Here is a 15,001-nt window from a genome sequence, read left to right on the forward strand (position 1 = left end):
ATGTAGTGTCTCTACTTTAAAGAGTCCTCTCCTGCTGATGTTCAGGTGTATATCAGTATGTAGTTTCTCTACTTTAAAGAGTCCTCTCCTGCTGATGTTCAGGTGTATATCAGTATGTAGTGTCTCTACTTTAAAGAGTCCTCTCCTGCTGATGTTCAGGTGTATATCAATATGTAGTGTCTCTACTTTAAAGAGTCCTCTCCTGCTGATGTTCAGGTGTATATCAATATGTAGTGTCTCTACTTTAAAGAGTCCTCTCCTGCTGATGTTCAGGTGTATATCAGTATGTAGTTTCTCTACTTTAAAGAGTCCTCTCCTGCTGATGTGCAGGTGTATATCAGTATGTAGTGTCTCTACTTTAAAGAGTCCTCTCCTGCTGATGTTCAGGTGTATATCAATATGTAGTGTCTCTACTTTAAAGAGTCCTCTCATGCTGATGTTCAGGTGTAAATCAGTATGTAGTGTCTCTACTTTAAAGAGTCCTCTCCTGCTGATGTTCAGGTGTATATCAGTATGTAGTGTCTCTACTTTAAAGAGTCCTCTCCTGCTGATTTTCAGGTGTATATCAGTATGTAGTTTCTCTACTTTAAAGAGTCCTCTCCTGCTGATGTTCAGGTGTATATCAGTATGTAGTGTCTCTACTTTAAAGAGTCCTCTCATGCTGATGTTCAGGTGTATATCAATATGTAGTGTCTCTACTTTAAAGAGTTCTCTCCTGCTGATTTTCAGGTGTATATCAGTATGTAGTTTCTCTACTTTAAAGAGTCCTCTCCTGCTGATGTTCAGGTGTATATCAGTATGTAGTGTCTCTACTTTAAAGAGTCCTCTCATGCTGATGTTCAGGTGTATATCAATATGTAGTGTCTCTACTTTAAAGAGTCCTCTCATGCTGATGTTCAGGTGTATATCAGTATGTAGTGTCTCTACTTTAAAGAGTCCTCTCCTGCTGATGTTCAGGTGTATATCAATATGTAGTGTCTCTACTTTAAAGAGTCCTCTCATGCTGATGTTCAGGTGTATATCAGTATGTAGTGTCTCTACTTTAAAGAGTCCTCTCCTGCTGATGTTCAGGTGTATATCAGTATGTAGTGTCTCTACTTTAAAGAGTTCTCTCCTGCTGATTTGCAGGTGTATATCAGTATGTAGTTTCTCTACTTTAAAGAGTCCTCTCCTGCTGATTTTCAGGTGTGTATCAGTATGTAGTGTCTCTACTTTAAAGAGTCCTCTCATGTTGATATTCAGGTGTATATCAGTGTGTAGTGTATCTACTTTAAAGAGTCCTCTGCTGCTGATGTTCAGGTGTATATCAGTATGTAGTGTCTCTACTTTAAAGAGTCCTCTCCTGCTGATGTTCACGTGTATATCAGCATGTAGTGTCTCTACTTTAAAGAGTTCTCTCCTGCTGATGTTCAGGTGTATATCAGTATGTATTGTCTCTACTTTAAAGAGTCCTCTCCTGCTGATGTTCAGGTGTATATCAGTATGTAGTGTCTCTACTTTAAAGAGTCCTCTCCTGCTGATCTTCAGGTGTATATCAGTATGTAGTGTCTCTACTTTAAAGAGTCCTCTACTGCTGATGTTCAGGTGTATATCAGTATGTAGTGTCTCTACTTTAAAGAGTCCACTCCTGCTGATGTTCAGGTGTATATCAGTATGTAGTGTCTCTACTTTAAAGAGTCCTCTCCTACTGATGTTCAGGTGTATATCAGTATGTAGTGTCTCTACTTTAAAGAGTCCTCTCCTGCTGATGTTCAGGTGTATATCAGTATGTAGTGTTTCTACTTTAAAGAGTCCACTCCTGCTGATGTTCAGGTGTATATCAGTATGTAGTGTCTCTACTTTAAAGAGTCCTCTCCTGCTGATGTTCAGGTGTATATCAGTATGTAGTGTCTCTACTTTAAAGAGTCCTCTCCTACTGATGTTCAGGTGTATATCAGTATGTAGTGTCTCTACTTTAAAGAGTCCTCTCCTGCTGATGTTCAGGTGTATATCAGTATGTATTGTCTCTACTTTAAAGAGTCCTCTCCTGCTGATGTTCAGGTGTATATCAGTATGTATTGTCTCTACTTTAAAGAGTCCTCTCCAAGGTTCTTCTTTGTTTTCTGTAATGTAGCAAGGAACAGAGTTATTCACATCATGTTGTCGTCACAGAAAATGTAAACTAAATATAAAGCTTAGAAACAGATCAATAAAGTGAATTAACCCTTTGGTTAGCCTTAGTGAAAATACTGTGAGAGAACATTTATGAAATATGCTTGATCTGATACTACAGTTGCAGTAGAGGGGCGGGGTCACAAACGCTAAAATTAATGTAATATTTAAGTTATTTGTGTAAAATGTATGAAGGCTGATCTGTCATATATCTTCTTTGATGATCTGCAGTTTGAGAAGTTACTCAGTTATGCATTTGTTTCTCTGAACCGGTCTGAATGTCTTTGTTCCAGCTGCTTGTGTCTCTGCCTCCCTCCCTCTGCAGGTATGCTGCACTCATAACAACACACCTGGTGGAAATTCCCTTGTGTCAGCATCAGAAGGGAAACGCCCTTCTTTGTTTTCTGTCTTTGTTCACTTCCTTGTTCCTCGAGTTTGTTTTTGTTCACCCACTGTCTCTGCCACCTCCCTCCATGCCTGGTTCCTCCGGTTTGTATCCCGGTAAATAGTTCTGGTCGTAAAGAACCGGGTGATTTGCTACCGTAATTTCTCGTTTGGAATATGAGGAAATGAACTGCGGTCTGTCTCTCCCAGCTTGCACGCGGTTTGATTGGCTAGCGCTTGAACTGTCAGATTTGCATAAACGGGATTTGATTGGCTGACGCTTCCAGCTCAGCTTCAAAAGTTGAACATTGCTCAACTTTTGAATCCTGAAAATCCTGAAAATCCTGGAAATCTTCGCTTCGCTTCCCCACAATGCAGTTTAGCGAAAAGCGAGGCAAAGTGACGCCACTCCCATTCAAAGTCAATGGGCAGAGAAGCGTTGGAAGATTTTTTTAAAGCTGCTGTGTGGACGTACCGTAAGAGTCTCCAACAAACATGAATTCATTCATCAGAGTTGCATAATAAGAAACTGCAGAGTGTGGATATCGATTGTGTGGCCTTGGCTCGGATCTGACAGACCTGCTCTGCCCTGATCTACCACTAGCTGTTAACGAGCTAGCAACCATATCGTTTGTGAGAAGTGTCCGGTGTTCCACATCTAACTTGTTGTGTTCGTATTGAGAGCACCATCCAGGTGCTTATAGTGCGTTGTGCCATACATGGGGAAGCACTGATGAACAGCACCTAGTTCAGATTCTTACCCTCCATGTATGTCTGGAAGGCCTGCCAGCTTCACAATCAGCTTCATGCTTGATTGGGTTGAGATTGAATTGTAATCCAGAAATAACATGTCGACCAGTTTTCTGCTGTTTCAGGTTCAGGTGTAGGGTGAAGTGCCAGGGCCAGCATACAATACAGCTTTATGTATAAAGCACTTTAAAACCTCCAGACCAAAGTGCTGTAAAGTCAAATAAACAAACAAACATACAAAAAGTAACACAGCTCAGCTCACACACCATAAAACAAGTACAAGTACAAACAATAGACAATTTAAAAGCAACACTCTAAAATATGTTAATACGCTAAGGAGAAGAGGTGGGTTTTAAGAAGTGATTTAAAAGCAGGCAGTGTGGCGGCCTGTCTGATGTACAGAGAAGCCACGGCCCCCTCTGAGCTTTGACTTGGTTCTGGCCACGTTCAGGAGCAGTTGATCAGCTGACCTGAGAGGGCGGTTGGGCGTGTAGACTATCAATCAGTGTCAGGGAGTGTCTCTGCATTCCTAGGTACAAGGGACATTTAGTTGATCTGTTTATCACGTCAGGAAGGTGTTTTCTTGCCAAGGCCTGTCACAATAAGAACTGTTTCGGCAGGTGTGTTCAGGTGTGGCACAGGAGGTCAGGTGAGGAGAGTATCTGACAGGATATGAGTCAGCTCACAACACCACAGTTCATCAGACTTGAAGCTCCTGCTGGAAATCAGAAGACTCTCACACAACTCTGCTGCTCTACACAACTTCACCAGGTGAGGACTAACAGACAAACACACATTTATAATAACAACGTTACTTTTCTGTGTAAAACTACAGCTCCTGTATTAGTGTCTGCAGGGACATACTGCATTACTAAGCACAGTTGAAAATCAGACTCCAAGTGTTATCAACTCTCAACACTCCTACTCCTGGGGGGTATACTACGAAGCCGGATGTTCTCTTAGCGGCTAACTTCAGGGAAAACTCTGGGTTTTCGATCCTACGAAGCTGGTTCTCTTTTTAGCAGGCTAGATCTCCATGGTAACTGATGCTGTGCGGCTAACCTGCCCCGGAGCAGGTTAGGTTGCAGGCTAAGAGCTCAACTCGGTGAAAGCACTGCCTGCTGACCAATCAGAGCTCAGTGTGCAGAGTTTAAAGCGATCAAGTCATATTACAGGAGAAAGGAAATACAGAAAAGCTTCAAACACTTGTTCTGTTACCAGCTGTATTCACCTTGCAGGTGCAGCTATGTGGCTTTGATCCTGGATAAAGAGTTTAAGTCATGGATGTTTAAAGTTTAACTTTTCCATATGTCTAATATTATAGTTGACTTTTCATTCAGGAAGTATGACGCTGCGCTGTCAGTACGCTTCTCCATGTTTGTGATCGGTCGAATGCTCCAGATACCACCCCTTTCATGTGAACACGCTCCTAACTAGATAGGACACGGCTGGCTTGAGCGATCCACTTGATAACCCGCGTCGTAGGACCGGCTAACTCAAACATATCCAGGTTAGATTGAACCAGCTTCGTAGTATACCCTCCTGAACAGATGTTTAAATCAGGTTCTGAAGTCTGTGTTGTTTCTTCTCAACAGGTTGGAGAAATGGCCTCAGATCTCATGACCGTTGCTGCTCTGGGACGACCTTTCACCCTAGGGATGCTCTATGATGCGCGGAGTGATACATTGATTCCAGGTAAGACTTCACTTTGTCACAAAACTTTCATCATTTTGTTGTCATGCCATTTTAAATATTGTGTGTTATGAGAGTTGTCGTGCATCCGTGTATATCTGGATATTTTTTCACTGCTTTTGTCAGTAGATTGTATTTTCTAGGCATATCTTAAATCTGTGTTTTTAACTATGCCTTTCTGACTGACTCTAGAACAAACAAGAATTAGGGATAAATCTGAGCATTTTTAACATCTGACCAGAAGGGATATTTTTTCTGATTAATCTTTTTTCAATAGGAATTCAGAGAAAAAATTCAGGCTTCTGAATATGCTATCAAATTTTGGAACTTTTTTTTTTAATTAAGAGTTCTAAATTTAAAGAATGCTTGAAAGGCTTAGGGCTACACCAAAAGTGTATTTATTTTTACTTCTGAGATTTAATTCAAGTTTCTAAGAAAAAAGTCACAATTATAATATATTTTTTTTCTCAGATGATCTTTAAACTCAGAGCAAAAAATAAACATCACTTTTGGTTAGATCTCCTCCATTCTCTGAGTGTCTCACTCCTAGGTTTATGTCACGGTTTTAGTGTTTGTCTGGTTATGGGTTTTGTAAGTCTGTTCATTCGGTGTTTTGTCTTCCTCCTTGTGTTTTGTCTGGTCCTCCTCCCTGTCGTTAGTTTCCCTGGTGTGTCTGATTGTGTCATTGTGTTCACCTGTTGCCCTTGTGTTTCTCCCTCCCCTGCCCAGCTGTGTCTTGTCCTGTGATTACCCTTCTGTGTATTTAGTCTAGTCTTCCCCTGTGTTCCATGTCGGTTCATTGTTTCCCCTCCATGTCTCCACGGTCTGCGTTCCTTGTGCTGCTCGTTTTGTTTTGATATTTTGGATACTGCCTTTTTCGCCAGAGCTTTTATTATTTAATAAAGCTCGCTTTTCGTTAATACTGCTTTTGGGTCATACCTTTTCCACGCACCCTGACAGAATGAACCGACTAACAATGGACCCAGCGGATTTTTATGATTTTGAGTTGGATCTGTTCGATGTTATCATGCCGAGTGGAGTGGAACCTCTTCTAGAAGGGACAAAGAGGCTATCCTCAAAAAGGCACACATGGAGGTGGCCGAAATGCCTTGGTTGAGGAGTTCGTTGCCTGAGTGGCTACAACTTTTCACAAGTTGTCCTGAGGACTTGTCCGAAGCTTCTAACCCTTTCCTTGGATCCGACTACTGTCCTGTTGGAGGTCCACGGAGTCTCCAAAAAGCCTCTTGGAGACGCAGGGCCAGGATTCCAGATTCAGTTCCGGTTTCCACAGCCATGGATCCATTCCAGCCCGTACTCCAGCGGCTCTGGCTCCAGTGCCAGTCCCAGCAGCCATGGTTCCAGCCTCAGTCCTAGCCCCAGCAGCCATGGTTCCGGCCCCAGCACCCATGGTCCCGACTTCAGCTTCGGCTCCAGTGCTGGCTCTCCGGCCGACGCCAGCTCCCCATGTCCTGTCGGCATACCGGCCGACTCCAGCACCTCGTCTCCTGTTGGCTCTCCAGCTGACGCCAGCTTCCCGAGTCCTGTCGGTGTACCGACCGCCTCAAGTCACCTCTCCAGTTCCCTATCAAGTCTCCTCTCCAGTTCCCTCTCAAGTCTCCTCTCCAGTCCCTGCTCGAGTTCCCTCTCAAGTCCCTTCTCAAGTCCCCTCTCAAGTCTCCTCTCAAGTCTCCTCTCAAGTCCCTGCTCGAGTTCCCTCTCAAGTCTCCTCTCAAGTCCCTTCTCGAGTCCCCTCTCAAGTCTCCTCTCGAGTTCCCTCTCAAGTCTCCTTACAAGTCGACTCTCAAGTTCCTTCTCGAGTCCCCTCTCAAGTCTCCTCTCGAGTCCCGTCTCAAGTCTCTTCTCCAGTCCCCTCTCGAGTCATCTCTCAAGTCTCCTCTCGAGGTCTCTCTCGAGTTCCCTCTCGAGTCAACTCTCGAGTTCCCTCTCGAGTCACCTTTCGAGTCTCCTCTCGAGTTCCCTCTCAAGTCCCTGCTCGAGTTCCCTCTCAAGTCTCCTCTCGAGTCCCTTCTCGAGTCCCCTCTCAAGTCTTCTCTCGAGTTCCCTCTCAAGTCTCCTCTCGAGTTCCCTCTCAAGTCTCCTTACAAGTCAACTCTCAAGTTCCTTCTCGAGTCCCCTCTCAAGTCTCCTCTCGAGTCTCCTCTCGAGTTCTCTCTCGAGTTACCTCTCGTGCCCCCTCTCGAGGTCCCTCTCGAGTCAACTCTCGAGTTCCCTCTCGAGTCACCTCTCGAGTCTCCTCTCGAGTTCCCTCTCAAGCCCTCTCTTGAGTCTTCTCTCTAGTCACCTCTCGAGTTCCCTCTCAAGTCACCACTCGAGTTCCCTCTCAAGTCTCCTCCCAAGTCCCTGCTCGAGTTCCCTCTCAAGTTTCCTCTCAAGTCCCTTCTCGAGTCCCCTCTCAAGTCTCCTCTCGAGTTCCCTCTCAAGTCTCCTTACAAGTCAACTCTCAAATTCCTTCTCGAGTCCCCTCTCAAGTCTCCTCTCGAGTCCCCTCTCAAGTCCCTTCTCCAGTCCCCTCTCGAGTCATCTCTCAAGTCTCCTCTCGAGTCTCCTCTCGAGTTCTCTCTCGAGTTACCTCTCGTGTCCCCTCTCGAGTCCCCTCTCGAGTCTCCTCTCGAGTCTCCTCTTGAGTTCTCTCTCGAGTTACCTCTCGTGTCCCCTCTCGAGTCACCTCTCGAGTTCCGTCTCAAGCCCTCTCTTGAGTCTCCTCTCTAGTCACCTCTCGAGTTACCACTCAAGTTCCCTCTCAAGTCTCCTCTCGAGTCTCCGTTCAAGTTCCCTCTCAAGTCACCTCTCGAGTCCCCTCTCGAGTCTCCTCTCGAGTTCCCTCTCAAGCCCTCTCTCGATCGAGTTCCCTCTCAAGCCCTCTCTCGAGTCTCCTCTCAAATTCCCTATCGAGTCACCGCTCAAGTTCCGTCTCAAGTCTCCTCTCGAGTCTCCGTTCAAGTTCCCTCTCGAGATCCCTCTCAAGTCACCTCTCAAGTCAACTCTCAAGTTCCCTCTCAAGCCCTCTCGAGTCCCCACTCAAGTTCCTACTCAAGTGCCGTTGGAGGTTCCGCTGGGGGTCCTGCCAACTCCATGTCCTGTCCCGTTGGGGATCCCGCCGACTGCTCTCCTGCCTGGGGATCTGCCAACGCCATATCCTGTCCCGTTGGGGGTCCCGCCGACTACTCTTCTGCCAGTGGTCCTGCCAACCCTATGTCCTGTCCCGTTGGGGGTCCCGCCGACTACTCTTCTGCCGGGGCTCCTGCCAACCCTATGTCCTGTGCCGTTGGAGGTCCCGCCGACTACTCTTCTGCCGGGGGTCCTGCCAACCCTGTGTCATGTGCCGTTGGAGGCCCCGCCGACTAATCTTCTGCCGGGGGTCCTGCCAACTCCATGTCCTGTCCCATTGGGGGTCCCGCCGACTAGTCTTCTATAGGGGGTCCTGCCAACCCTATGTCCTGTTCCGTTGGAGGTCCCGCCGTCACCTGTCTTGCCGGGGGTCCTGCCAACTCCTGGTCCTCTTCCGTGGGGGAACCTGCCGAAGCCTGTCGCTCCGGTTCCTGTCCGGCCGGCATCGGGTCCTGCCCGGCCTCCGGAGCTGTCTGGTCTTCGCCTTCGAGCCCGGCCCCCTGAGAGCCGCGGTCTTCGCCCTCGAGCCCGGCCCCCTGAGTGCCGTTGTCTTCGTCCTCGGGCTCGGCCGCCTGACTCTTCCTGCCGCTGCCTTCGCCCTCATGCTCGGCCCCCTGAGTTCGCCCATGGTCTCTGCCTTGCCCCCGGGCTGTCCACCCGCCCGAGACCCATCTTCCAGACCCCATCCACCCACCCTTTATTGGCCCTAGTTATGTGTCCCTCCTCTGGTCCCCCGTCTGGTATCCGTCCCTTGAGGGGGGGGTTCTGTCACACTCCTAGGTTTATGTCACGGTTTTAGTGTTTGTCTGGTTATGGGTTTTGTAAGTCTGTTCATTCGGTGTTTTGTCTTCCTCCTTGTGTTTTGTCTGTTCCTCCTCCCTGTCGTTAGTTTCCCTGGTGTGTCTGATTGTGTCATTGTGTTCACCTGTTGCCCTTGTGTTTCTCCCTCCCCTGCCCAGCTGTGTCTTGTCCTGTGATTACCCTTCTGTGTATTTAGTCTAGTCTTCCCCTGTGTTCCATGTCGGTTCATTGTTTCCCCTCCATGTTTCCACGGTTTGTGTTCCTTGTGCTGCTCGTTTGTTTTTTTGATATTTTTGATACTGCCTTTTTTGCCACAGCTTTTATTATTTAATAAAGCTCATTTTTTGTTAATACTGCTTTTGGGTCCTTCCTTTTCCACGCACCCTAACACTGAGGAGGACTCTTCAGGATTCTGATTTTTTTCCTCAGAATTCTGAATTTAAAGAATGCTTGAGTACGGAAGAGTGTGAAACGTTTTTTGAGATCTGACCAAAAGTGCGTTTGTTTTGGGTTCTGTGATTAAACTAAGAATTTTAAGAAAAAAAGTCAGGTTACTGAGATTTTCCGATTATTCTCTGAATAACTTTAATCCCAGCACGAAAAAAAAATCGTCCTTACTCTAGAATTCTTTTTTTTTTTTATAATACTGACCTTACATTCAGAACTCTAAGTAGGACAAATTAATAGAATAACTTTAATCTTAGAACTCAAATAAAAAATGTATGCTTTCATGCTTATTTATGTCTTTGTTTATGTTTATTTAGGTCTCACATTATGGAATGCAGAAACTCTAAAACTAAAACAAACCCCTCAGCAGAGCAGTACTTTTGAGATTTCTGCATCTGACTCCACTGAATCCAAGTCCTCTCTGATGGACATTGAAGCTTCTCTGAAGGTCAGTTTCCTGTGTGGACTGATACAAGTTGGAGGATCTGCCAAATATCTGAATGATGAGAAGAAATTCAAGAATCAGAGCAGAGTGACCTGTCAGTACAAAGCTACCACCAAGTTCAAGCAGTTGTCAAATTATAGTGTGACCCCAGACGCTGAACAGACGGATGTTATTCAGAAGGGCTTGGCCACACATGTAGTCACAGGCATCCTGTATGGGGCAAATGCTTTCTTTGTGTTTGACAGTGAGAAGTTAGAAGCCAGCCAGGTTCAGAAGATAGAGGGCAGCATGCAAGCTGTGATAAAGAAGATTCCTTCTTTTGATGTTGCAGGGAAGGTTGAAATCAAGCTGAGTGATGAAGAGAAAGCTCTGACTGAGAAATTCTCCTGTGAATTCCACGGAGACTTCATTCTTGAAAGCAACCCAGCAACATTTCAAGAGGCAGTGCAGACCTATGTAGAACTTCCAAAGCTACTGGGAACAAATGGAGAGAAATCAGTCCCAGTGACGGTCTGGCTGATGCCACTGAAGAGTTTTGATCCCAAAGCTCCTGAGCTGAAGATGAAGATCAGCAATGGACTAGTCAGGAAAGCCCATAATGCTCTGGAAGATTTAAAGGAAATAAGAATGAAATGCAACGATTCTCTGGGAGACAAAGTGGCAGAGGACTTCCCACAGATCCGAAAAGATCTAAGCACTTTCCAAAATCGGTGTGGTTATTATAAAACCAGCCTCCAGGAAGCCATGGCAGAGAAAATTACCTCCATCCGTGAAGGAAAGGAAGATGAGAGCTCACTGGAAAAAGTCTTTGTAGACAGGTACAAGTCACCCTTCAACCATGAAAAACTAAACAAGTGGCTGAGTCACAAAGAGAGAGAAATCAACATCATCAAGTCCTGTGTCGACACCATGGAGGGAGTAAAGATCGTCCAGAACCAGAACGAGCTGGACAGAGAGGTCCTTGCTTCAGGTGTAGAGGATGTTCTGTGCTTTGTCTTCACCTCCATGATAAAGGGTGATATCTACCTTGATGAGATGGCTGACTTCTTGGAATCAACCAAGTTAGGAAGTGTCCATGAAGACCAGTGGTACTACTCCGATGAAGTTCTGAAATCAATGAGAGAAAAAGCCACATTTGTCCAGGGTTCGTCCAAAGAGCTGAAGAACAACAGCAAATTCCGTTTCCTCATAACGGCCCAAACCAATGAAAAGTACAAAGGAGCAACCATCTACCACTACAGGAAAGGCCGGCTGGTCACTGAAGACTTTCAAAAGCCTTCTTCTGTGGAGACCATCACAGACAAGAGAGATCTGATCTGGTGTAAGTCAGGCTTTTCTTAGTTAAAAATGTGAATTCTCAGCAGTTTGACCATCAAAGTTACTGATAAGATATTTTGTTATGTTTCCTCCATCAGATGCCTGTGATCTCCACCTGGACCCAAACACTGCCCACAACCGTCTCACTCTGTCTGAGGGAAACAAAAAGGCAACACATGGAGCATGGCAGTATTATCCTCGTCACCCAGAGAGGTTTGGAACACAGCCACAGGTGTTGTGCAAAGAGGAGTTATCTGGGTGCCATTACTGGGAGGTAGAGTGGAGCACCAGTAAAAAGGAGTCTGTTTATGCTGCTGTTACATACAAGGGAATTGACAGAAAAGGGATCGAAGTGAACGCGTTTGGCTATAATTCAGTATCCTGGTGTTTCGGCAAAGGTTTGTTCATCAAACACTCTCTTAGGGCATACCATGCCCACGAGCTGGTGTGGGATGTACCTTATCCCTCTGGTGGCGTCAGTAGAATCGGGGTGTATCTGGACTGGCCTGCTGGCACTTTGTCCTTCTACAGAGTCTCCTCTAACACACTGACTCACCTGTACACCTTCCGCACCACATTCACTGAGCCTCTTGTCCCAGGCCTCTGGGCTCACTATTATTCCAACTCTGCCTACCTGTGTCCAGTTGAATTCTAAATGAACTGGATTTATACAGCGCCTTTCCAGTCTGTACGACCCATCAAAGCGCTTTTACATTCACACACATTCATAGAGGCAGAGGCTGTCATACACCTGCTCATAGCCTAACGTTCACACACATATACACACATCCCAATATAACTTAACTTAAGGTGCTACTCAAAATTAAAAATGCATTCAAACCCAGAGGGACGGGGAACTTATTTTATTTTTGCTTTCTACAATTTAGCTTGTATGAGTAAGTATTCTGGGGAGTGGTGTTCTCTGTATTCTGGTTAGAATTCCCATTCATTAACATTGTGTTCAGTTAGTGTCTGGTGTGAAGCGGGTAAACCTGTTGAACTCCTGAGAGGTCAACATTTCCTAACTCCTCCCACTAAGGCAATGATGAAGAACTCTTAGCTTCTTGGTCGCTCTAAAGTTTGAAATGGCAACCTAACATCCCATTCTAACTTTAACGTGCTCCACAGAATCAAACATCCATTCAAACCCAGAGGGACCAGAAACAATGAGGATATCAAAAAGTGACTTGTTTTCAGTGAATGTTGATTTCATCATCTTCTCAAACTGTTTGAAGCCGATGCTTTACGAACAGTTGAACAATATTTCTTCATAGGAACTTTCTATGGTAGTAACATATACTCAAGCATTATATATCCGGCACTCGCTCTGTCAAAACTGATGTTGAAATACAACACATATAAACATAATGGGGGGGAAATGGTTACTTATTTTGTTGAATTGATGTTCATTATTTTAGGACATAAGGTTCTTCAAGAGCCAATTGCTTTTGCTCTGTCTTTTTTTAAACAGTATTTTAAAGCGACTTATATTTAGAGAATACAAGAGGAGTCTTTTCTCCCATGAAACCGGTGTGGGTGGGTTTTTCTGTTCAGGACAAGATTAGACATGTTTTATCAACATTAGAATGATGACATATGAAATCATAGTTTAAGTCAAAGACAAAGATTATCTGTTTTGTTAAATCTATCATTTTGATTATGTTGGGAATATCCTATCTCTTATTTCAGCATCTGTTTATTTCCTTCTTTGTGCAGAACTCACAGCTCATGAAAAAAAATGCAGAACTTGTTTTGTTTGAGAGAATCACTGTTAACACCATTTAGTTGGAAATATTGCTGATGGTTATAAAGATGAAGCAATATCAGATTCCTGTAACACTTAAACATCTGGATATGTTCACTCTGTGCTTAAATAAAGAGACCTGACTTTACACTGAGGGCCACTTGTTGTTATTTATTGTATTCTGGAAAGAAGTGTCTCATCCACTATATTCTGATTAACGATGTTGAATCAAAGAATTGTGGCAAGTGCTTCATCTTCATTGTATTCTGGTAAATGTCCCTTTAGTGTATGCCTCTTGATCAGGTACAGTACAAATGGGGAAACAAGGTTATCCGTTGCATTTACCTTTTTTTGGGTCAAATGTCAAACTTTCTCCGAGGTGGAAGAAGTCCTGCTACTAACTGAAGTATTAGGGACTTTATTTGAACATTTCAATTATCCAGTATGTAGTGTCTCTACTTTAAAGAGTCCTCTCCTGCTGATGTTCAGGTGTATATCAGTATGTAGTGTCTCTACTTTAAAGAATCATCTCCTGCTGATGTTCAGGTGTATATCAGTACGTAGTGTCTCTACTTTAAAGAGTCCTCTCCTGCTGATGTTCAGGTGTACATCAGTATGTAGTGTCTCTACTTTAAAGAGTCCTCTCCTGCTGATGTTCAGGTGTATATCAGTGTGTAGTGTCTATACTTTAAAGAGTCCTCTCCTGCTGATGCTCAGGTGTATATCAGTATGTAGTGTCTCTACTTTAAAGAGTCCTCTCCTGCTGATGTTCAGGTGTATATCATTGTGTAGTGTCTCTACTTTAAAGAGTCCTCTCCTGCTGATGTTCAGGTGTATATCAGTGTGTAGTGTCTCTACTTTAAAGAGTCCTCTCCTGCTGATGTTCAGGTGTATATCAGTATGTAGTGTCTCTACTTTAAAGAGTCCTCTCCTGCTGATGTTCAGGTGTATATCAGTATGTAGTGTCTCTACTTTAAAGAGTCCTCTCCTGCTGATGTTCAGGTGTATATCAGTATGTAGTGTCTCTACTTTAAAGAGTCCTCTCCTGCTGATGTTCAGGTGTATATCAGTATGTAGTGTCTCTACTTTAAAGAGTACTCTCCTGCTGATGTTCAGGTGTATATTAGTATGTAGTGTCTCTACTTTAAAGAGTCCTCTCCTGCTGATGTTCAGGTGTATATCAGTATGTAGTGTCTCTACTTTAAAGAGTCCTCTCCTGCTGATGTTCAGGTGTATATCAGTATGTAGTGTCTCTACTTTAAAGAGTCCTCTCCTGCTGATGTTCAGGTGTATATCAGTATGTAGTGTCTCTACTTTAAAGAGTCTTCTCCTGCTGATGTTCAGGTGTATATCAGTGTGTAGTGTCTCTATTTTAAAGAGTCCTCTCCTGCTGATATTCAGGTGTATATCAGTGTGTAGTGTCTCTACTTTAAAGAGTCCTCTCCTGCTGATGTTCAGGTGTATATCAGTATGTAGTGTCTCTACTTTAAGGAGTCCTCTCCTGCTGATGTTCAGGTGTATATCAGTATGTAGTGTCTCTACTTTAAAGAGTCCTCTCCTGCTGATGTTCAGGTGTATATCAGTATGTAGTGTCTCTACTTTAAAGAGTCCTCTCCTGCTGATGTTCAGGTGTATATCAGTATGTAGTGTCTCTACTTTAAGGAGTCCTCTCCTGCTGATGTTCTGGTGTATATCAGTATGTAGTGTCTCTACTTTAAAGAGTCCTCTCCTGCTGATATTCAGGTGTATATCAGTATGTAGTGTCTCTACTTTAAAGAGTCCTCTCCTGCTGATATTCAGGTGTATATCAGTATGTAGTGTCTCTACTTTAAAGAGTCCTCTCCTGCTGATGTTCAGGGGCCGTATTCACAAAGCATTTTATCTTACCGCTAGGAGTGCTCCTAACTCGCGCTAAAACATTTTACGTAGGAGTTTTTTCTTAAAAGTTATTCACAAAGCCGCTGAGACCTACTCATACTAAGGATAAATCACTAAGAGTGACGCGCTGTTGCTATGGATTACGTCGATTCTCGTGCATGAGTTTAGAAGCGGTCAGTACGGTGATTGATTGTTCAGAGCAGGCGGTCTCGGTGAAACTCATCCGCAACATCCCACAAACGAGCCCACTAAAACAAGGAAGT

The 15,001-nt window shown here is 44.4% G+C and overlaps 2 protein-coding genes across 2 annotated transcripts in view; one reads left to right on the top strand and one right to left on the bottom strand.

The window, feature by feature from the left end:
- The window catches only part of LOC307024818 (glutamate receptor ionotropic, delta-1-like), a 558,994-nt gene that overhangs the window by 163,021 nt on the left and 380,972 nt on the right, over window positions 1–15,001 (bottom strand).
- Window positions 3,958–11,771, top strand: LOC307025664 (stonustoxin subunit beta-like; the record flags this gene model as incomplete). The annotated part of the gene is made up of 4 exons (XM_079660503.1): window positions 3,958–4,056; window positions 4,881–4,980; window positions 9,672–11,120; window positions 11,215–11,771. The coding sequence occupies 4 exons, from the start codon at window positions 3,958–3,960 to the stop codon at window positions 11,769–11,771; spliced, it is 2,205 nt and encodes a 734-aa protein (XP_079516629.1).

This window comes from Notothenia rossii (genome assembly GCF_949606895.1).
Source record: "Notothenia rossii genome assembly, chromosome: 11".
Lineage (NCBI taxonomy): Eukaryota > Metazoa > Chordata > Actinopteri > Perciformes > Nototheniidae > Notothenia > Notothenia rossii.